General features: G+C 44.0%; 1 protein-coding gene across 4 annotated transcripts; it reads left to right on the top strand.

Annotated features, from left to right (window-relative positions):
• Positions 1 to 320: 320 nt before the first annotated feature.
• ttc39a (tetratricopeptide repeat domain 39A) lies at positions 321 to 23,682 on the top strand. Of its 4 annotated transcripts, XM_076022904.1 has the most exons (21): positions 321 to 519; positions 1,411 to 1,461; positions 1,638 to 1,673; positions 2,324 to 2,377; positions 7,941 to 8,045; positions 13,668 to 13,799; positions 14,799 to 14,839; positions 14,947 to 15,014; positions 15,100 to 15,164; positions 15,256 to 15,355; positions 16,198 to 16,263; positions 16,593 to 16,701; positions 16,797 to 16,864; positions 17,233 to 17,292; positions 18,569 to 18,730; positions 19,787 to 19,878; positions 19,967 to 20,087; positions 20,801 to 20,912; positions 21,105 to 21,219; positions 21,319 to 21,435; positions 21,680 to 23,682. In XM_076022904.1, exons 1-21 carry the CDS (start codon positions 467 to 469, stop codon positions 21,792 to 21,794), a joined length of 1,842 nt encoding a protein of 613 aa, XP_075879019.1. In that variant the 5' UTR covers positions 321 to 466; the 3' UTR covers positions 21,795 to 23,682. The 4 variants fall into 4 exon arrangements, with proteins under 4 accessions (XP_075879019.1, XP_075879020.1, XP_075879021.1 ...); XM_076022905.1 differs by lacking the exon at positions 1,411 to 1,461; XM_076022906.1 differs by lacking the exons at positions 1,411 to 1,461; positions 1,638 to 1,673.
• The last annotated feature ends 118 nt before the right edge of the window (positions 23,683 to 23,800 follow it).

Genomic DNA, 23,800 nt, shown 5'->3' on the forward strand with positions numbered 1-23,800 from the left:
CTTGTTTGGGTCCATAGAAAAAGGTTCACTGTTCTATCTGGAGGAGGTTTGTTTTGTTTTTTCTTCCAATAAATATCAATGTTTGTCCGCGACTTTGTCCAAGTTATACATTTTGTCCCCACTGCACCGTGTATTTGAGTTTGACGACCCTGCAGGGACTTTTTTGACCTCCACCCTGGAAAGCGGCGGACACTAGGACCAGGCGGCAGCGGCTCCCTTATTTATTTTTTTTTGCAAACTCATTTAAATGAGAAAGTCATCCCGAGGAAGAGGACGATGAGGATGATGACGATGATGATGGCGAGCACGCCCCCTCACCTCGGCAGGCGCGCACACGCACAGAGCAGCACCTGGCAGTCCGCAGCGGCCGCAGCAGCTCGACGAGACCCGCGTCCTCTCCAACTCCATGCCCGCCGTGTGACAAGCCCGCCGCGTCGAGCCGCCGGGACCGCCGCAGCGGACCGGAATGAGTTTCATCAGCAACCTGAGACAGAGCTGGAAGAAGAACGACGCCAAGAAGTGAGTGCGGGGAGGCGATCCGAGCGTGTTCCGGCTCTGTCGCGACTTGCCGGTTGCGCACGATTGAATCGGTGTTTGTGTGGTCGTGTAACGTAGATTTTGAGAGGAAGAGGAATCTAGTCAGAAAATTTGTTTTTATTCGTACAACTTTGCTGTCAGACTTACTGTTTTGTTTTTGTTGGCATGTCATGTCCACCTGGGTGAGTGTCCGACCGGTTTTTTTTTTTTTTTTTTTTTAAAGCCAGTCACACCGCATTTACTACATTGCAGCTGGCTGCTTACACTCTGACATAAACATCGACCAAAATACATTTTATAACATAAGCTTACGTTTTTAGACTCTTTTGAAGTAAATCTGACGGTGTATTTTTAAAGTCAATGATTTACCAGAATTTAAAAAAAAAACAAAAAAACTTTTTTTAAACTGGCTTTGAAGTGGTAATTCACCTCTACTTAGTGTTAGACTTCAGAAAATGAAAGTTTTACCTTGAGAGGAATATTCTGGGTGACTGACCTGCACCAAAATTGATCACATTCAATTATTCATTTTAATTTCGTTGTTTTTCAGCTGTGTCACACATTCGACCTGTTCTGACGTGTCACATCAGAGTAGGGCCGTCCTGATTCTGGTCGGGACGCCTCCAGGCGTTGCGTTTCTTTAAAGTTTTCGCTGACCAACCCGGAAAATCTCAGAGACAAACTTTCTCTCCTCTCCTCATTGAGCCGTCATGTGTTTCCTGGCACCTGGTCGTCATTTATTTCCTGGTTGCCTCGGCGTCGCTCTCCTGCTACATACGCCGTGTGTTTGCAGCAGACTCTCCAGCGTCTCCTGTCACCAACGTGAGAGCCACTCTTATTAACCCTCTAAAGTGACCTCTGACCTCTCGGCAGGGATGCTGTGCAGGCGCAAGGGCCGAGCGGCGATCCGGACTCCCCCAGCCGGTGCGTTCACATTGTCGCCGCATCTGTCTCACGAGCTGCGACAATCAGCTGTGTCGCAGGGAGGCACACACCCTGCGGCACTCGCAGCAACACTAACCTGTGTAATCACAGCATGAGAAGCCTCTCGACTCTGGCAGGGCAGTCCTCTCACTCACTCAGAATGTTTTTATCCACAGGGTGACAGATTCGGACCCCATCATCACAGACTCCAGGTCAGTGTCTCTGAACTGCAAAAGAAAAACATTTTGGGGAGACTTTTCTTTTGATTCTATCATGTTTCAAAAATGCTGATCTCTGATTCTTCCAAACTTTTTGTCCAAGTTTTTCACAATCCTATGAATTCATGCTGCATATCCATCATGTGAAGAGTCCACAGAACACATTTGGAAAGAGGGCCAGGGGGTGGAGGCTAAACTTGGAAGGTGATTGGACCAACCCTCTGTCCAACACGTTCAAGCTAACCAGTCTCATTTTGCCAGTTTAAGATTTCTCAATGCTTTATTCTTTTATCGGCAAGCTCACAGTCACTTCCTGTATTTCTTTCTCTTTGACACTTCTACTGCCAGAACAGCAGTTGCTTCCTGGTTCTCATGTGACCACATGGAATCTGGTTATAGACTGAGCGCAAAGTCGCTTTCAGATGGAGATTAGCATGATGGATGTGCGAGACCTCGGAGCTGAATTCAGAGGTTATGAAACCGTCTCTGTTCGTCTAACCTGCCCACTTCTTATGTTTCAGTATCCGTGTCTCTGGGGGTTGATATCATTTCCTTCCAACAAAGGCTGTCCTGTCACCCGCTTTGCAGTCTCCTGAGATTCCTCCTTTTATTCTCTAAACACCGTTTTTGTTGCTCCATTTCAGTGTGCAGTTACAAGGAAGTAAAGATGACCTGGAACCAACAAAGCAGCCCAATGGGTGAGTTCTGGAACACGGGATGATTGAGGCCGACGGGCCCGAAGAACAGAGAGGGAATGCGAGCGTCCTCTCTCCTCCTTCTGTCAAGTCACTACTGGAAGAGTGGGCGCGTTAACCAACTTCCCGTTTACTAGTTTAATCCCTCGTTCTCTGTCAGGACACGCGAAGGTTGTGAACGCAGCCCCGGGAGGAAGAAAAGTAGGAGGGTGCTCCGTCAGTAGCTCTCAGCCACCCAGCAAGACTTGCTCAAAGCTAACAATTAGCCTGACGTGGCAGACAAATTGTTTTCCAGACATTTGTATTTCCATCTTGTGATTGTCGAACGGGCACAGATGTCGGACCATCTGACAGACAAGCTCACATGATTGTGATTATAATGCTTTCTGAGAGAATATTGTTATACAATATATGTGAGTGGATGTGAGCTGTAGTTTTCCATACATGGATTGTAAAACAGGCCACTTTGTATCAAGAGTTGATTTAGTCACTCTTAAGCCGTGTTACCATTAGTCTTCAATCCATAGTTGGTTGTTTTCCCTCCATTGATTGGACTTCTGGTATTTTCCAGTCTTCTCAGGGTTTGTTTACCCTGTGCACTGCACAAAAAAACTAAATCTGAAGCCGTTCTCTTCTTTAAGACTTTCATACATGATTACGATAACCTCTGTTGTCATTTCTTCCTAGACTTGAAAGAATCAAGTGAACTTGTTTTATGTCAATATTGGAAAGACATCCCCGAGTGGTGTTGGCATGTTGTCATGTTTGTCAAACAACTTGGTTGTTGTTTGTCGAAATCAAGTTGCAGTTGAAACTCTTGCAACTGATCCCCCAGCGTCCAGGGTCGTTGCATGTTCTGCGATCCACGGCCTGAAAAGTCATTATAAACGCATAATAGCAAAATGGCATTTTAACATCTTTCCACGTCAGACGTAATGGTGGCTTCTAAAATCCCAAAGGCAACAATGTCACGACTGAGGTGATCAGATGAAGAACTTCTGTCCCAGCTGGCATTTTGATCGGCAGGAGTGCGATTGATGCGGTGGCTATTGCGGAAATGATGTTCTGTTTGATGGCGCAGTGACATGTTGATGGCTTTGTGTTGGTGGTGGTGGTGGTGGACGGCACTATGGGCCTCACTGTGTTGAACCTCCACTGTGTGTGTGTGGAGTTGCGTGTTCTCCCTGTGACCCTGCAGAAACAAGCACTTGGTCCCCAAAAAAAGACCTGCAGGTTATGATGCATGGTCCAGTGAAGGTGTGTGTGTGTGTGTGTGTGTGTGTGTGTGTGTGTGTGTGTGTGTGTGTGTGTGTGTGTGTGTGTGTGTGTGTGTGTGTGTGTGTGTGTGAGAGATGGAAATGCATTAGCGCGCATGTAAAGACGCTGATGCAGTCGTGCAGCATTTCCAACTGATCGACTGCGGTTCACAGTGATGAAACCTCAGTTTTTTTTCATTGAGTTTTGTTTTTGCTTTTTCATTCATGATCTGGCCACGCTGGCTGCGTGTGCGCCGCCTCTCCTCTTATTCCTGGACTCTCGGCTCGCCGCAGTGGCAGCGGGCGGGCGAGCGAGCGAGAGAGCGAGCGAGTGCTGCAGCACTCCGGACTGAATGAAACTACGCAGCAGCTTTGAGTCTGGAGGCAGCGGAGGAGGCAAAGTTTCACCTCCAGCAGTGGATGTTGGATTTGTTGGCGTCTCGGTTTTCCTTTCCCCCCTCCTGCTGCTGTCACTCTGCTGCTCCGTCCTGTTTGTTTGTCATCCGTCACATAATGACATTCTCCAGCCGAGAATCTTGGACATTTTAGCTCCTCCCTGATTTTTTTTTTGCATGATCCGATTGGAGCAGAGATCTGCAGTGTGTCGGGTGAGGATGGTGATCGAAAGAGGTGGGCTGACTCTGTGTGTGTGTGTGTGTGTGTGTGTGTGTTCCGACTGTTTTCTCCCCTGGTGTGTGATAGTCATCCCACTCTTATTAAGCTCTGCTGTTTGCCTCTGTGTCCGTCCTCTCCCTCTCTCTGCCCCTCTCTCTCTCTTCCTCACTCCTCTTTGTCCTTCTGTTTCTTCTCCTTCTGCTGCTGCTGCTGCCTCTGCTGCTGCTGCTGCTCTTGTTGCTGCTGCGGCCGCTGAGACTCGCTCGCACAACGTCACTCTTTCAACCTCTGCTGTTTTCTCCCCCTTTTTTTCGCCGTCCCTCCGCCGTCACTCACTCACTTTGCCAGATGAAAATGTCAGGAGAGGAAGAGGCTCTGTCAAACGGGTAGGATACTGCGTGTGTGCGTGTGCTATGTAGTCGGCCACTGTAAAATGCTCAGCGTGTGTGTGTTTGTGACTGTTTTAGTTGTCAATGTCAGGCATGTGGGAAAACTGGCTCTAATTATTAGTGGCGCAGTAACTCGACCCTTCATTTCAGTTCCCAACGCTATTCTTCCTCTAATGTGTTTAAAAGTGTGCCGGGCAAAAACGGTAATGACACTGTGTGCACACGCATGTGTGTGTGTCTGTGTGTCTGTGGCTACATAATGATCATCGTTGTGCCAGTTGGCCCCCTGGAGAAATCAGCCCAGAATTTCAGCTGACTTGAAGTTGAATTCAATTAAGCGGGACAATGGTGGAGTGGCCACATCCTGAAGTGAACAGCCTCCCCTCCTGTCGGTCATAGCGGCCGGTTGGCGTCTTATTGTGAAGGACAGTGTCCCGCAATGTGCGCCACTCGGGCCCCTGGAAGGTACAGCCGCCTCTCTCGACCTGTTCTGTCGGTTTCCAGGCGGCGAACAGGGAAGTGATGACTGCACTGATTGTTTGTCCCCCTTTGACCACGTCACCGCTCACATTTCACTGATTCCAGGGGCCTGTGCCTGTGCCTGTGCGTTGCCTGCCGTTAAATACACCAGTCGCTGACGGGCCCAATGGAAATGGCATTAAAAATCAATGTCATTTATTATTCACGATGTTCGAAATACTTGTTCTTTGCTTTGTTTCCAGACTGAACGATGACTCCAGTTATGGATGTATTTGATATTCAAACAGGCGACCAATCACGGCCGCCCAGGTGTGATTTTGAGTAGTTTCTTAAGGTCTCATATTGGGCAAAATCCACTTTACAAATCCCTTCAGGCCATAATCTGTGTGTCTGTCCTGTCAGTGAACTCAGCAGCAATGAAGAAAGTCACTTCTTAACTTTTGAGCTCTCGCAACCAGCCCATTGTGACATCACAAAGGTCACCCAAAATTAATTTATCCCAATTGCTGGTTTGTTTTCTACCTGTTTCATCCTCTCATACTTGTGAAAGTCCAACAAAGCATCAGTTTAGCCATGAGGCTAAAACCGAGGGTGTTTTTTTTGGTGTTGTTTTGCTGGAGGCTATAAACAGAGGGCTAAATATGCCACCTCCTGAAGCTTCAGGGCGTTTTTTTGGTATGATTAATCATGCAAAGCTACTCCTCTGGAGTCTAGGATTACAAAAAAATGCAAAAAAAAAACAACCTTGATAGATATGCAGGAAATGAAAGCAGGCAGTGCTGAGTCAGCAGAGGAACGGCGAGACAGTTGAGTTCAGGTATGACGAGATACAAGATAAAACCGATGCTGGACACTGAACACTGATATCCTGATGACCAGCGTGGCTTGATTTCATCACAGGCCACAGTGGGAGGCGGAGTGACTCTGCAGCATTATCACGGACACCAGATAGAGAGCAACTCGTCGACTTTTCTGATCTGTCGTGGTCGTTCATGCCATTGATACCGTTCCACTTTCTCATGCACTCTAACGTGCACGTACTTCAAGACACGGTGGCCGCTGCCTCTCAGCAGTCTTTCACCATCGTGGTTCTCTGGCAGCCGCCTCGTTGCTGGTCATATGGTGAGCACAGCAGTCAGTCGTATGTCATTAGCCAGAGCTGCACCAGTGTGTGTGTGTGTGTGTGAGCCCTCTGTGTCTCTAATGGGCAGGAATGTAAAGTGAATGCCGTCAATTAGTCACCGCTGTTGTGCACAGTCAATCACACTTGTGTTTTGCTGGGCTTCTGCCCAACACCGCCCCCCGCATGCCTGATGTTTACTGCTGCTCAATATGAAGCTGTTTAGAATACAAGAAGATAGATAGATAGATAGATAGATAGATAGATAGACAAATAGATGGACTTTATTGATCTTAATTTAGGAAACCTCCTCCTGTACAGGAAAAGAAAGAGGCCTCGTTCAACACGACTCAGTTCGAACTGCAGTGGTTCGCCAACTTAGCGTCGCATCTCCGCTGCATTCCTTCCTGTGTCAGCGCGTCTCCGCACACGCCGTCCTCGCCCTGATGCCCTGATGCGCTGATGTAAAACGCTGATTAATACGGTTCCATTAATGGGGACCGTAGAGCTGAAATCAGAGACGATTGAGTGGTGGTGGTGGTGATGGGGCGAGGTGGGGGCGGGGGCTTTCAGTTATAACTCCGGCCTCAGTTTGGCCACGCTGTGCACTCGTCACGGGAGGGTCATGTGAGCCGCGTAATTGGGCCCCCACGACAATGACGCGTCTTCACAGAGGGATACGTGGACGCACGCGTCCCAGACTGCAGCCTGTGGGTCTTGTCTTTGTGAAAAACGCCTTGTTGAAGCTGAAGCTGCCTTTGGTGCCCTGCCATTTGTCTGCCTGCGTGCGTGTCAGTGATGTGCCGATCGATACGCAGTACTGATATTATCAATACTTCTGATGTTTGGTAGAAATGTTAAAGTCCAGGATGCTGAAAAGTGTAATTTATTGTCATTATTTATTATCTCATACTTTTTTTTTTTTTTTTTTTTTAGCTAGTGCACGTTTTTCGTTACGCCGCTGACGCAAAATTCAAAAATCCCCTGACATGTTGTGCTTTTTTGTAAAGTGTATCGGTATCGGCAGCATCGCCTTCAGTTTTTTTCTCCTTGCTATCAGATCAGCGTCTATCACACATCACTTCGGCATTTTCTGGTTTGTGTGGACGTTCTTGCTGTCAGATAAAAGAGGAATGGGCCAGCGACAGTTATTCACTCTCTCGATGTCGATGTGATGTTTGCTGGATATCAGGACACGGTGAGCACGTGTTGGTCAGGGTCAGCAGGTTCCTCACGCACTTCTTCATAACACTGAGTTTGGGTTTTAAAGGAAAGGCGGGAATGAGCTTGGTAGTCAGGAATGATTTAGGTAGGAAAATACTTTGAACATTTCTTCGTGTGTCACCACTGTGTCACTTAATCTGCTCATAACAGTTGTTACAATCTTTAATTGTCTTTAGTACAACTTCAACACACCTATGTTATGTTAAAAATTGTGAAATTAACAAAATGGGACAATCAATGAGACAAAACTTAAAGTGTGTGAGATTTCACCGCAAGTCACAGCCCTCGGAGGATCTCGGGGTATCTCATATGGTCCATCTCATATGGAAATAAGAGATCTGAGAAGCAGCTCTGCTGCTAAGTAGAAAAACATAAAAAATAAAAATAAAAAAAACAAGCCTTAAAATCTGCCAAAAAAATCAATCAATCAAATATCTCTATTTGTTTTGTCTAAATCAGGCCGTCTCTGTTTGGCTCTGCAGGTGCTCGCGCTCGGACCTGTCGCTGGCTCTGGAGGACTGCATGGCCGCCCTGGATCTGTTCCTCAGGAACCAGTTCGAGGAGGCGCAGGCGCGACTCAAATGCAGGTGAGCGGTCGACCCGGGTGCCGTGCAAACAGAGGAGCTCTCGGCTCAGAGTGGGAGTCAGTCACACCTAGATAGGTGAGGACCGGCGGCTGACGTCATCCAGCGAACAAAGGTGAACATAGAAGCCCACAGAATAGAATAGAAAAGAATAGAATAGCATAGAATACAATAGAATGTTCCCCCTGTGGAATTTTGCCATTGACTGCATACAATGACTTCAGAAGAATATATATATGTATATATATATATATATATATATATATATATATATATATATATATATATATATATACATATATATAAATAGAAAGACAATAATCTGCAAATCACCAGGAATAAAACAACAAATATAAAACAAAAACTTTAACTTTACTGGAATCTCAGATCTCATTTCCTACCTGCCAGCCTATAAGAGCCTAAAGGAAGCGAGGATTCACAATTTAAAGGGGCAGGTGCAAATTATGAAACTAATTCAAATTTTAGCCTTGCGGCGCAACTGGATTGCTGAGATTGGAATTGTGACAGAAGCAAGAAATTACCATCCTGGCCAATGTTGGCGAGTAATCTATCACTAAGTAATCCACTACCGTAATTAAACTACTTCTTTAGTAATGGAGTAATGAGATTACTTTAATTTAGAAAAACAACCAAAAACAATTCTGTTATCATCATCATTGATGATGCAAGTAATTAGATTACTTTTTAAGGAGTAATCAGCAATCAGTAGTTGAACTACTTTTATGGAGTAATCCCAACAACGCTGATCCTGGCACACCACATGGATTGTTTCCCTAAATCCTTTGTATTTGCCACAAGTGCCTGCCTGGTAAACCTTCTCCTCTGTAGTGTCCCTTTCAAAGGAATCACTCTTTTCACAGCCTGTTGAGCCCAGAAAGCCACATGTCAGGTGTCACAGTAGGGGCAGGGGGGCCCATGACATCAGCCCATGACCACCTCATGGTAAACCACGCGCTGTCTGACTGAACTATGGCCAAAGCCAGGAGTACAGCAAAATAATATTATCCACTGGGAAAAAGAACCCCACAGTGTGTTCTTTGTTTTTTTTCCTCCAGTGCTGCAGCATCCACGCTAATGTCTTTAGTGACAGCTTGGCTCGCTTTCACTTCCTGTAGTTCACCTTTCTTCAAGGGCAACCTGCAGCACTCGCTCTCTGCTTTTGTCACAACAAATAGAAAAGATGTGGGTTGCCTCGTTGAATACGTGCCACAGTGGACTGTTTTTCATTGAGGCTTGGCAAGTTGGGTGAGTGATCTCTCAGAGCGGAAATCAAAGTGATCTCGCCACTGTGGAAATGTTAGAGAGCAACAACATGCTGCACATTAAAGAAGCTCTTGAGAACTGTGGAGGACGAAGACGCCTGGAGGCTGTAAACAGCCACTGCTAAAGTGTGTGTGTGTGTGTGTGTGTGTGTGTGTGTGTGTGTGTGTGTGTGTGTGTGTGTGTGTGTGTGTGTGTGTGTGTGTGTGTGTGTGTGTGTGTGTGTGTGTGTGTGTTGGTGTCATTTTTACATTTGAAGAGAAGCAGAGGACAACTGTTGGGGTTTTTTTTCCCTCTGGAATTTGTTTTTGTTAATTTTACACCAGACCACCTTTGTCCAAAAACATGCAACAGGAAGTGCCTAGCTGCCTCAGCTGGTGGTGAAAAATCTGATCGTGTCAGGGTTCACTAATCATCCTCTGGTTTGATTTATTTTGAAATACACCCCCCTCCCCTTTTGCAATCATTCTCTCCGGGCTCTTTTTCTACGGTGTATTCAAACTGAGCTGCCGTGTCGGCGCGCACGTCAACCCGCCCTCACGCTGCCGTGACGAGCAGGGACGCACAAAAGGGAACTCGGCTGTCGTGAATGTCATTAGTGACACTCGGCTGTCAGGTCTAAATGTACAGCATGTTGTCTGTTTTAAGCTGCTGCTTTTATGGGCGTTTCACAGCCGTTCATCTCACTCAGCCTCGCGCTGCCTGTGAACAAGTCCGGCATAATTTGATAATCAAAAGAAATAATTTGCTTTTTACTTTCCCACCAAACTCACAGGAGTGTCTGATCTTTCTCTGGGGCTGTATTGTATCTCTGTGTGGTTCAATATTAACATTAAGGGTTCATGCATGTCCTCCTTTGCGGCTTTCAGCCACTCCTTTGCACCATTTGCTCCTTTCACACCAGCACACAAGGCTGCTTTTGCTTCTCTCTGCACTTTATTTTTCACTATTCTTCCTCTGGCAGTTGCGTAACTACTTAATGCTTTGCCACTATTAACCGTCTTGGTGTGTCACAGACTGTAGCGCAGTGTAGAAGATGAGATAACATCACATTCAGGGCCCACATATGGTTTGTAATTGCATTCAGCTCGGGACGCTGTTGTCCGTCAGCCTCTTATACAAACAAAATTGTTCCAAATAGCCGTGTCTCATGTGCTGGCCACGGCTCTTTTCATCTTTTCTTAATTCTGAGTTCTGAGAATTCTGTGCATAATTCAATCATTGTGTTCAGGAAACGATCTGAGGAAGGAGCCACCGGCTTCAGGCATCATGTGTTTGTAACATCCAGGTGTGACGATAACAGCTTGCGTGATGACGACAGTAGACCCACAGCAGGCTGATGTTAGTCCGGCGGACTGCCCTCGGCTTCCCAGCATGCGCTGAGAGCGGCGTGGCTGTCTGTTAGCGGGTTAACACGCTAACAAGTGGCAGCGGAGGAGGGAGGCTCAAAAGCTAAACATTTGGCTGCCGCAGCTGCTGAGTGTGATTGCGTGGGAAGAATGGCACAATATTTGTCACGGGGGAAACTCCGAGGATGTTGAGCTTGTCGATTTGCTCTGTTCAGAATGTGTTTACCCTGAGGTTTGATTGACTGTGGTTGGTTTTCCTCACAGCTCCTCTGCGGCCTGTGCAGCTGCAGCGTGTTTGAATCTGTGTGTGTCTTACGATGCTGCAGAAATTTGTATGCTCTTACGCACACACACACACACACACACACACACACACACATTAAGTGTTTTTTTCACCCTTAGTGTCTGACTGTACCTATTTAACGATGCCACCTGACCAGGAACAGAACAGAATTCTCAGTCCCGTCGTCTGAAACTGCCGTCCTCCCTCTCGTTCTTGCACCACCCTGACATGCACGCGAGCCAGTCTCTGTCGCTCTTTCGTGCAGGCGCCACTTCCTGCAGATAGGTCAAACGCTGACACAGTGCACGCACTATGCCAGAAAAGTGCTACATCATGGTCCCCTCCCACACACACACACACACACACACACTGTCCTGCTCTCTACAACATGGCGAAGTCTTGAGAGGGAGGGGTTGGAGGAGGGAGGAGGGGAAGGAGGATTTTTTTTTTTTCTTCCTCTGATGGAACATTTCACATTTTCAAACAATATTTCAACAAAGATGTAAAAGCAAAAAACAAAAGGAACTTATCTATGGGCAGCCCATACTTATCGCATGTCTTCACCTGAGTCTCAATCTGCCATAGAAAGATTTTCGATAGGTCTTTTTCTGTGGACGGCACGTTTCTGTTGCTGGGCAGCTACTTCCTGGTTCTGGGTTGTTTCCTCTTTTCTGATAAGTGGCTTGATTTAAAAGCAATAGTTATAAGATAGATAGATAGATAGATAGATGGATAGATACTAAACACACTACCAGTCAAAAATCTGGACACACCCTATGAATTTAATGTCTTTTCTTTCATTCTCATGACTATTGGCATTGCAGTTTCTCACTGCACAACTACAGTATAAAGGTACAGTATGAAATAAAAATAAAATCTGACGCTTCCTGAATATATCTGCGGATAAATAATATACACTGCAGTTGTGCATAATGAATGGGAACGCCTCAGCAACTCTCCTGCCTGCTACTCAGACTGGAATTCTGATAATTCTCCATCTGTGTGACTGTGAGCTACGCTAAAGGATTCCCCCTCCTCCTCCACTTAGCTTATCCAACAGTGAGACAACGAGTACCACAACTATGACGGTGCCATTGTGCCTCTGTCGTGGTATTCTGAGCCTAAACGTGTTTCACATGGAGGCAAAGCACAAAGGTTGGGTCACATGACTTGCAGCTAGCGGCTTTGAAATGTGGACGGAGCGGCTTGACGGCATTCCTCCTCTACACACCTCTGCCGTGTGCGAGAGAACCCATCACTTCCAGATGGGGGAAAAAAAGCCTGTCATGTGACACTCATGTACGTGTGTGGCGAAGGCTGACGTTTGTGTTCCTCTGATGTAATCTGGAAAACATGCTGCTTCATTACCATCATCACTGTATGTGTGTTTGTGTGTATGTGTGTGTGTGTGTGTTTTTTTTACGAAACTGGAAGAGCCGGTCTATCTGCTGGTCCATTGCTGACAGCCAGTGTTTAGCCTCCCTCTTCTGGCGGCCTCACGGGAGTTGTTTTTAAAGACAGGCTGTGACGTCTGCAACAGCAACAGGTAGAGCAGCAAGAGTTTACGTTTGCCTGTCAATGAGGTTCTCTCCGCGTGTTTTGCATTTGTTGTTTGCCCTTGGCTCTAGAGGCGTGACCTGTCCAAGTAGGTCTGCAAACATACAGCTTTCCACCTTTAACTAATAAATGTTTTGTGGTCAGCTTTATGATTAATTTACTTTGAGAGAGTGAAGAAGATGTAGCTTCTGACACAGCGCCCCCAGCTGGCCCAGTATAGGATTACAGACCTTGGTTTACCTGCCTGGCACCTGCCCGTCTGGTTCCTTTCTCAGCTTCACTTTTCTTCTCCTTTCCTCCTCTGATGTCCCGTCTCTGTAGCTGGCAGCTTTACTATAAGGGACACACAGAGACTAGTTTGGTACAGTCGCAGTGATGGCCATTAGCGCGCTACAAGCAGCGACTCTACAAGGGTTAACTAGATTTTTCAGTAGCGTCACGTTAGCGCTGCTACCTTTAAACCAAATAGCTTTGTCGATAGCGTAGCTATTTTTATTTTTATTTTATTTATTTTTTTAAGAGTCCAGTAGTGACGTCACTGACGTAGCATCACTCAGACGCTACACGTTAGTGTCCATATGAAAGAGAGACGACGTGCTCAATTTGCGGCAGTGGCACCGAGCTTCGGTAACCCTGGTGGCACTCCCGGATGCCGTAGCTCGGTACCACAGCTGCCGCGACTGCCGAAAGAGCCGCAGGTCGCGAGTAATAGTAATTAGTGCATGATACAGCAAGTAAATGTTAAAAGAAGGAAGACACAAAAAGCCAGACGGGGCTTGTTTGAATTGCTCCTGTTTGTTTTATAATAAACAATCAAACGTTTTTGCCTCCCATTTGTTTGGTGGAAAGTCGTTCTTGATCATGTTGATACAAAAAAGTAGTATCGATGTAGCTAGCTACTTTTGCCATGTAGCTTGTGGTGTAGCTTGCTACATTTCTCTGGCCACAGCTTCTGCAATAGCTAAGCTATATTCAATCGAGAGTAACTTGGACCTTAACTTACTACATTTTCCAAGTAGCTTGCCCATCACTTTTAGGTAGTTTCTTACTTACTACCAGGCAACAGGTGTGACGTGGCACAGGTAGTTAAACTCCCAACACCTAATGTTTGTGAATTACAATATAAATATTGTGCCTTGATTTGTTTGGTTCCAGAGCTAAAGACAGCATGTACCATGCTCTGACCTACGCCACCATCCTGGAGATGCAGGCCATGATGACCTTTGAACCTCAACACATCCTGGCTGCAGGGAACACCATGAAAGAGGCCCAGGCCATCTGTCAGCGGTAAGCCTTCCCTCAAAGGAGCAGAGTGACTCAGAACTAGAGTTGCCACACAATTGTTCTCTTTTTTCACCACCTGTCCCGGGAAAAATAAAATCTCCCCCGGGACACAATTTGTCCCGTTTTTTTGGGAAAATTACAAAACCTCATTTGATTTCCGTCTGTGGTCTAGATAGGGTTGTCCCGTATTTGGCAACTAAAAAACCTGTCCCATAATGAACCGATACGGGACGGACTTCACTTTGTCCCGTATATTTCCACCCCCACCCCCACGAGATGTCCCGGATTTGAAACTCTAGGAGGTGGCAACCCTACTCAGAACTGCAACAGTCTCTGCCTTTTTTTTGCTGCAGTTGTTGCAGAACTTGAGACTTGTCGTCCACCATAATGCTTGATCAGACGCAGGACTCTGTCTCCGACAGAAAACAAAGCAATAAACCATCAAGCACTTGCACCATCAGGCTCCATAATTCTAACAGCATTGGGTAAAAGGATAGTTCACTTGAAGTTGGCATTTTTCTCCTTAGTGACAAGCCTGAACTGAGGAAAATTTTGAAATTGTCAAAATGATTTAATGAAAAGGTGGCACAACTTGAACCTGAGATAGTACAGAATATCAAATTATGTCAAGACAAGAAGGAACGTTACTAATAATGGCCAGCAGGTGGCGATGTTAGAGTGGGGAAACAGAGCATTTGTTAGGGTCTTTAGTCCTGGCTCTGGATGGCTGTCGTGGGAGAGCAGTCTGAGATGAGTTTGCGTGAGGTTCATGTGACGGATGGATGGGGGCGGTAGTGTCCCACTGATCCTCTCTGCTCTCCTCTTCCTTATCAGTTTTACACTCTATTAAGGCGTTCTTGAGGAAAGTTGTGAGGATCAGGTGAATAATTCTTGTGCTGCATGATGCAAATCGTTTCACAACATCAGCACAAATGTTTTGAGGGCAAATGGTCACCTGGAGGAAATCAAACAGTGAGTGATGGTTTCTGTTTTCTCCTTCAGACACCGCAAGAAGTCCAGTTTCACCAGGAACTTCTCTGAAGGTCAGACTGGGAACATTTGAAAAGGGATGAAATGACACCTTTGAAGAAAGCAGTATGTCTGTGCTAATGTATGGGTGTTTTATATTTTTATTTTTGTGACACCTCAGATGAGTTACACGCTGAGGTCTGCTATGCCGAGTGTCTTCTCCAGCGTGCGGCACTCACCTTCCTTCAGGTCAGCCAGCACTTCTGCACCGTCACCCTGCAACACATTCTCATGTTTGCTGAATGTCAATCTCTCCCTTTCTCTCGCTGTTTAGGATGAAAACATGATCAGTTTCATCAAAGGGGGAATCAAAGTGAGGAATAGCTACCAGACGTACAAGTAAGATGCCTCAAGTTCACAAATTGGGTGCTTGATTGCGCTCTGTTTTCTGCCGTGTCTTTTAAAGTGTCACTTCCTATTTTTCTTGCAGAGAGCTTCACACAATCCTCCAATCAGCAGCGTACACACAGGGTGACAATCACGGTCACTTCGAGGGAGGCGTTAAACTGGGAGTAGGAGCTTTCAACCTTGTAAGAAGAAACTTGGGGTGCTTTCACCTGTGAACAAAACACCAGAGAGTGATTTTCCCTGAATTAAACGTTAGGGGGATTCTACAGTCTGTCAAGGCTGAGCGAAACTGTCAAAAGGAAACATTTTTGGCAATGCTTCCTATGAAGGTCTGCTGTGTAGTGCACAACATGGATATAACGGGTTATAAGCTCATCAGTGCCTTATGGAGGAATCTGAAGCGTTAGGTTGTACGTCGTGTTATAACCACCAGCTGTAACAATAATATGAACTACTGTAAAAAATATACAAGATCATTAATGCTAATATTCCCGGTTTTGGCTTTGCATGATTTTTTTTTTTTAAACTTGATTTGAAAGTTCTCAAACACTACAAATCCTAACTCAGATGACCTATTATTCTACCATATATATCTAACCTAGTTTAATTTTGAGTCACCAGGCCATATCTAAGGCTAATATAACAGTGTCAACCCTCCCAGAGGTTTTTAGTTTCCCAATGCAGTTCTTTACTCATTTCTACAACATATATGCCACAGTACTGAATCACTGTAAATACAGAGAGGTTCAACCCACATGAAACCGCTCTTGAATGATTGGTGTTGCATAAGCTTCCTTTATTTCAAGCACTCTTTATTCAACCGCTGACTAATTTATACAGGACTTGATTTTAAACTTAAGGGCCACAAGATCAAATAAGGTGACAGCAATATGCCAAGCCTCTCCTGGTAATGTTTTGCTAGTGTTTTATTTGTGTTTGAAACGTGAATTTTGGAAAATATTTAGTATGTGTGTGGATTTGAAGGTAATTTACTTGCAAGTCTGAATGTATCTTCCTCCCGCAGATGATCTCAATGTTGCCCACACGGACGCTGAAGCTGCTAGAGTTTGTCGGCTTTTCTGGAAATAAGGTGGGTTCTGCCAGGAAATGAAACCACAAAGTTTGTGTGCGTCGCACATCTGGATCTCAGCTGAAAAATTCAGATTATGATTTTATCTCCTGAAGGTTGTTTTTGTGAAATGAGTATTTTGCCTATAAGCAGCGTGCGTCCCTTTTCCCGTAGTAGAGAATCAAACTGAGAGCACACAATTACTCACACACCAATTAAAATTAGTCATACAATTGTTTCACTATGAATTGACTGCGAACAAAGGCATTTTCTGATTTTCCTGGATTGTCTCTCTCACTCTGTGTGTGTGTTTGTGTGTGTGTGTGTGTGCGTATGCGCTGACTCTGCAGGACTTTGGTCTTCAGCAGCTTCAGGAAGGCTCTGCAGAAACGACCTTCCGGTCATTTCTGTGCAACATGCTGCTACTCTGTTATCACACCTTCATGAGTTTTATCTTAGGTACGAAGAGACTAACAAATATACACACTCAGATGTGCAACTGCCATGAAGTAGGAGGTGTCATTTTGTTTTTTTGTTGCATTATCTCACGGCAGGCACCGGGGAAGGTGATGTCAAAGATGCGGAGAAACTGCTGCAGCCTTATCTGAAAAAATATCCGAAGGTTGGTGGGAATTATGTGCATTTTTGGCGCACTCTGTAAAATGTGGCATGATGACATAGCAAAAAGTCAGTAGACCACACATAAATATGTTTGTGTATTGTCACTGTAAAATAAAACCGCTTAGGTTTTCTTACATACAATGGCTCTTTTGTACGTACATATAGCAGGGGTCTGGCTCGCCATCACTGGGGTCAACCGTAGAGGTCATCCAGAGGTCAAGCCATCCGAAATTTTAGGCCTGCTAAGCCTATCTATCTATCTATCTATCTATCTATCTATCTATCTAAGTTTGAGGACCCTTGCCCAAGATGACAATATTTTATTATTTTACCTGCTGTACAAAATAACTCTGGCTTTTTTTCTCCCAGGGGTCCATCTTCTTGTTCTTCGCTGGCCGAATAGAGGAGATCAAAGGAAACCTTGATGCTGTGAGTGCAAGTCATTATTTTGCACCCCTGTGTGGACACACTCTTTATTTGTGTGTCTATTTGTCACAATTGAGATAAAAAAAACAAAGACAAAGACAAAAGCCTGAACTTCATTCAACATTTGACTGGTCAGTTATGATGTGCCATGGTGGCTGATGTGAAGTTCAAACAAGCTGGGACTTTCCTACGGCTAAACCAAATTCCCAGATTGCTCTGTGGTCAAGTTCCTTTGAAGTCATACGTTCATTCATTTTCTATACCCGCTTGTCCTTGACTCTGGATTTTGGGGAGTGACCTATCCCAGTTTACACGCTACACGCTGGACAAGTCGTCAGCTTATTGTAGGGCAACATAGAAAGACCAAAACCCATTCACGCTCACTCCCACAGCTCATTTAGAGTTCCCAGTTTTTCCCACGTGCATTCTTTCGGGCTGTGGGAAGAAGACGGAGAACCTGGAGCAAGTCAGCCTGGAACAAATAAATGAGTTGTGGGAGAAAGCGTGAATGGTTTTTGGGCTGTGGGGAGAAGCCGGAGAACCTGGAGAAAACCCACTGAGACACAGGGAGAACATGCAAACTTGAGGCAACAGTGCTAATTATTACAATGATAAGGTTAAGAAAAATCTTCGATGAATTATGATCTAATTGAATTGACAGGGTCCTGGGCTTTAAAAAATGAAAAAGCATTCTCTGTCTCTCTCTTTATATATAAACAGGTACTACCCAAAAAATTAGAATATCAAGTAAAAGTTGTTTTATTTTGGCAATTTAACATAAAAGATGAAACCAACATATCTCAAGCAGTTCCTTGTTGTAACTTTGCTGATTAAGATTTTCATGAAGATTTGACTTTATGTAATATTTATGTAAAAATTGAGTTTTTGAATTTGAGTTTTCCTTTAAGCTGCAAGACCTGATCAGCAAAATCCAAATAAATAAAAACTTGAGATATATTGATTTGCATATTATTCGTGTATATAATATGTCAAATTCACCTTTTTAATTGCAGAAATACTATAACCTTATCAGGATATTCTAATTTTCTGGTAGTACTGTATTTACTTTGACTTAATTTTAACAGAGCTGCAGTTACCAAAACTAAATTGACTGATTGTAGAGAAGACACTGACTGCAACCTAATTTGTCCTCTACACACCTAGAGACATATTAATGGTCCAGCGGTGGACCAGTATACCAGTTTTTGAGTTGTTTGCATTTTGTCCAGGGCGATGAGCCGTTTTTTTTTTCACTTTCACTTTCTGTTGTGTCTTGTAGGCAATCGCACGCTTCGAAGAGTGCTGCGAGGCCCAGCAGCAGTGGAAGCAGTTCCATCACATGTGCTACTGGGAGCTGATGTGGTGCTTCACGTACAAGAGGCACTGGAAGATGGCCTACTTCTATGCTGACATGCTCAGCAAGGAGAACTCATGGTCCAAGGTGGGACACAGTTCCGGCCTTGGTTTTTCGGCGGAATTCTTTCAAGGTTTCTGTCATAAACAGAAACGCTGACAACACAAAGCCAGCTCACAATGAATGTCATTTTACACTTTTTGATCCCCATTCATTCCCCCCTTGTGTACGTGTGTAGATGGCATTTGTGACAGTGCTGAGCAGCATTGCTCAACCATCCTTGCATGCATGAATGCAAACCGGCCTTGTTTGTACTTGTGCCCTGTGCTCTGCAACAACTTGTGCAGCTAGTCCTCAGGAGCTTGGCTTGTACAGCTGTGTTTTAATGGTGTATAGTGTGTGGTCGTCCTTTACAATCAATGGCCAAGTTTTAAAAAACGTATGTGAGGGTCATCTGTGTCATTTTTTCTCTTGATATGTGCAAGGAAGGAAAGAAAACAAAAAAAGCAGAACAAAAATATACTTCCTGTTTTGATCGTTTTACAGGCAGACTGATTTCATCAGTCTGCCTGTAAAATACCCAAACCATATCGTCAAAATACAGAAGAAATGTATGAACAACAGTGTCTCTGCTCTTTGTTGTGGTCGTGCTCTAAAGATGAACCGTGGCTTCCTGTTGATGAATTCCTGCTGAAGCCAATAAAATGTTTTAAATTTGCCCTATTTCAAATGTAATAGGCCAATAACATAATAAAAGTCCTGTACCATGACGTAATAACTTTTGGCCAATAATGTAATAACTTATTAAGTTATTGACTGTTTATTATGTTATTGGCCTGCTTGAAAATAAAATCTCTGCAAATGTAATAACTGAGCCAATAACGTAATAATATACTAATATCAATTGATTTATGTTTTATATTTTTGTATATAACTGTAATAAAATGCGCTCTCTCTCTCTCTGTCTGTATGACATGTAACTCTTCAGGACTTTTATTAAGTGTTTATTAGGTGTTCAGGACTTTTATTACGTTATCGGCCAGTGATTACATTATTGGCCTGTTACATTTTAAAAAGGGCTAATTTACTACGTTATTGGCCGTTATTATATAATTGGCTTCTACAATTCCTGTGTTTCCCCAGGCAACATATTCCTACATGAAAGCGGCCTACCTCAGCATGCTGACTGCAGATGATTGCCTCACCTTCGGGGAGACTGCGCTGACGTTGTTCAGGTACCGCTATTAGCTGTGAGCAGCGCTTATTGTGACCGATCACTATTCAGTTTCCCCGCTGACGCGTCAACAATTTGTCACCTTGCAGGCAGGTCCCGGGGCTGAAGCAGAAAATTGCGGGAAAATCTTTGCCGACGGAGAAGTTTGCCATCAGGAAAGCTCGTCGCTACCTTGCGGAGAAACCCATCCCGCTTCCCGCTCCGCCGCTGGTCAGTTGTAGGATATGTGTCGTGGTGCTGCTGAGAGAGATCTTGGCAAATGTTCTGTCTCAGCAGCACTTTAAAGGAATGTTTTTCCGTGTTTTACAGATGTCATCTGGGACCTAAAAGAGAACAAACTGAATAGATTTTAGTGGTCACAGGACACTGTGAGCACACACCGTGTGTGTGTGTGTGTGTGTGTGTGTGTATGTATATATATATATATATATATATATATATATATATATATATATATATATATATATATATATATATTAATATATATATATATATATATATATATGTATATATATATATATATATATATGTATATATATACATATATATATATATGTATATATATACGTATATATATATATATATATATATATGTATATATATATATATATATATATATATATGTATATATATATATATATATATACACACACGCACACAAAACTAAATGCAACTTTATTTGAATTCATACTCATTTAACATCAAATTTATACCATAATATACATATCACTCATTCTAGGCTGATTATCAAGGAGTCGCTTGTTTTTGAACCATGACATCGCTGAGCTGGCCACTCTCACATTGTGTGCAATATTATATGACTCAACTCTGCAGTGAAAACCCGATACAGAGGCAACAAACAACTGACTCTTATTGCGCAAGTACAGAGAAATGTCCTGATTGTGTGTGTTTGTGTCATCTAGGAGATGATGTACATCTGGAACGGATACACAGTCATCGGCAAGCACAAGGACTTGACTGAGGGAATGTTGAAAACGCTGGAAGAGGCCCAAGAAAACCTTGAAAGATGTCCAAGTAATGAGACGTCTTTTTGGAAGGGGGGAGGCGGGGGGACGAGATTGAAAGGATTTATTCTACATCTGTAATAAAATGAATATGTTGAGGGAGGTGTCTTCACCACAACTACATGCCTTAATGCACTGCTCATGTAGGGTGTTGGCGGAGAGGGCTGTTAAATTTTGTGTCTTCACTTTCTCTTTTTTACAGGAAATGAGTTTACTATAGATGATCAGTGTCTGCTCAGCCTCTTGAAAGGACTGTGTCTCAAGCACCTGGGCCATCAAGAAGAGGCCGAGCACTACTTCACCCTTGTCCTCTGCAAGTGAGTGTGCACTGATGTACCTTTGATTTGCCTTAGAACAACATATTAGAGCTTGAAAAAGGACCATTGTTCACATTGTAACCGCTGCATCAATTCCAGCGAGACGCAGATTAAATACGACCACTACCTGGTGCCTAATGCGCTATTGGAGCACGGCCTGTTGTGTCTGGAGCAAGGCAGGAGAGACGAAGCTATCAAACACCTTGAGGCAGCGAAGTGAGTGGTTTTGCATAGCAAGCATTTTTCTTTCTCTCTCCTGTAAAGTTATTGTTGCTATACAATTTGGCACCTGTTTATTCAGTGAATCACTAAACTCCCTTCAGTGAGACACTAAACCAAATCATTGACTTATTGTTACAATTGCTACAAACATTTGCTTAACATTGTCAATTGTGTAGTAATTTCTCGTTTTTGGATTCCTCAGGGAAAACCAAGAAACTGATTCTCTTTCTTTTTCCAGGCAAAATTACAAAAACTACTCGATGGAATCCCGGACACACTTTCGTATTCAGGCCGCCCTGCAGAAAGCCAAGGGCACGGGGGAGAATGGCACTCACGTACCCTCCAGCCCATAAACAGACTGAGGAGGGCAGATGTCGAGCCAATCACTGTTTTTGTCACTGCGACAATGCAAAACTTTGTGAAGAAGACAGCCCCACCCTGCTGGAGAGATTTTCTTTTCTTTTTTTCTTCCTTCCTTCCTTCTCTCCTCTTTCTTCCTTTCTTTCTTTGTCTCTCTCTTTCTTTTTTTTTTCTTTCTTTCTTTCTTTCTTTCTTTCTTTCTTTCTTCAGTATTTGGTTAAAATCTATATGCATCATCCTTATATCCAAATGCAGCTCAACATTCCCCTTTACGCAGAGTTAGTATATAATAATGAGTTCCTTAATGGCTGCATTGCTTTCAAACAGAGCAATTGAGGCTACACTGTATTTACAAAGTGTATTCACTGTATTTACCACAACAGTTCTGACAGTGGCGGAACTCTGGAGGCAAACGGGGAGTGCAATGTGTCACCTGGTTTTCTGCTATTGCTCCCCACGAGCTGCAATAGGGTGGCTTCCTGGAGTTGCAGAAAAAGAACAGTGACCTCAGCCCGTATGACTGCATCCTTCCAGTGGGATCCTGTGACTGTGTGTAAAGGAGCTGTTACTCCAGCCAAAAGGCTTGAGTGGAAGTGGGTGAGCGCATCATGCATTTGCCTACTCTTAGGTCAAGTTTATACCATATTAGTCTAGTCTTTGATCAACTTCATGCTTTTAGCCTAAACAAAAAAAACAAAGACGGCCACCTAGAATGTGTAAGTCATCCTGAGACTGAAAGATTTCTGAAGGTTCTTGTTTCTTTTTTTTCTTCTTTTCTTGAACACCACTTAAACATTGTGAGGGACATTGTCCTCTTCTTATTAGGTCTTACTAGGTCTTGTCTCGTCACACACCCGGCTCTGTTTTCGTTCCAGTCAGCTGTGCTCTCCTTTGCACGTGGCCATGTAAAGCATTCAAACCGTACAAACTCTCGGAAGCGAGAGTGTTCCTCATGCAGGTTTACACTGTAAATGGCACCTATTAAATTGTCCTGTTTTAAGAGGACAGATAAATGTGTCTTTTAGAAAGGCAGACTCCCCTTCTTTTCTCCGCCTGCTGACAGACTCCAACGGTACTTGAGATTCAACAAGCAGGCCTTTCATGCAAAGCAGCGAGGGACTGCGTGCTGGTCCGCCTGTTGCATCCTTAGTGAGTATAGAAGCTTTGAAAGGGAACCCAGAGTCTTTCTGCTTTGCAGCCGCCTCTGCTCCTTGATCGACCGTGCTGGCAAGATACACTGTGTGGAAACCATTGAGCATCCAAACTTAAATGTGTATCGCCAAAAATGCCCCAAAAAAACAAAAAAACAAAACAAAACAGCAACAACACACTGGGGATTAATCAAATGGAGATCACCTGTAAGTTGTGTTTAAGGTCACTTAAATGTAGGGGCAGAGGTCGAAAGTGTCTGAAAACTATGTGTCTCAAGTGTTGGAATTAGAGAACTACTTATTTATTCATGGTAGGGGTCAGGTTTGGGTTTCAAGACAATGACAAAGAGTCAGTTTGATGTTTCCTGTTTTGTTTTTTGTTTTCTTTAAATGGTGGAGGAAATATACTGTTGTTGTAAAACTGTCTTAAACTGAAGTTGTTTTAACAGCTGTTTCACATTGTACATTTACAATGTTTTTTTTGTTTCATGCTGACTAATTTAGCCTCTATTTCTTATTAATATTTTTAATTAACTCCTGACCCACTACCCCAAGCCCCTCCGACAGAAGTACTGTTTCTGGTGGAAACTAATCCAATCCAGTGGTATTGTGAGGGTTATAATCTAGGTATGTAACTGTGCACAGCTTCCACCTCATGGTCCTGTATATACTAAGTATTTCTATCGTAAATTAGGATGAACTGAAAATATATAACTGTCACAAAAAAACCATCCCATCTTTCAGTGTCTTGTGTTTGCCGCCTGTACACTGCATGTTGTAAGGGCCACAATGGTAAAAGTGTTGATTGACTGTCTGAGGTTGTCTATACTCTGTCTTGTTTTATATTT

Source organism: Nelusetta ayraudi, unplaced genomic scaffold (assembly GCF_046127955.1).
Source record: "Nelusetta ayraudi isolate G7.1 ecotype Tasmania unplaced genomic scaffold, CSIRO-AGI_Nayr_v1 ptg000013l, whole genome shotgun sequence".
Lineage (NCBI taxonomy): Eukaryota > Metazoa > Chordata > Actinopteri > Tetraodontiformes > Monacanthidae > Nelusetta > Nelusetta ayraudi.

Coding starts and splice junctions, on each gene's coding strand:
- ttc39a (XM_076022904.1), top strand. CDS start 467: ATGAGTTTCATCAGCAACCTGAGACAGAGCTGGAAGAAGAACGACGCC. Junction 1,674..2,323: donor CCCATCATCACAGACTCCAG/GTCAGTGTCTCT, acceptor GCTCCATTTCAG/TGTGCAGTTACAAGGAAGTA. Junction 8,046..13,667: donor CAGGCGCGACTCAAATGCAG/GTGAGCGGTCGA, acceptor GTTTGGTTCCAG/AGCTAAAGACAGCATGTACC.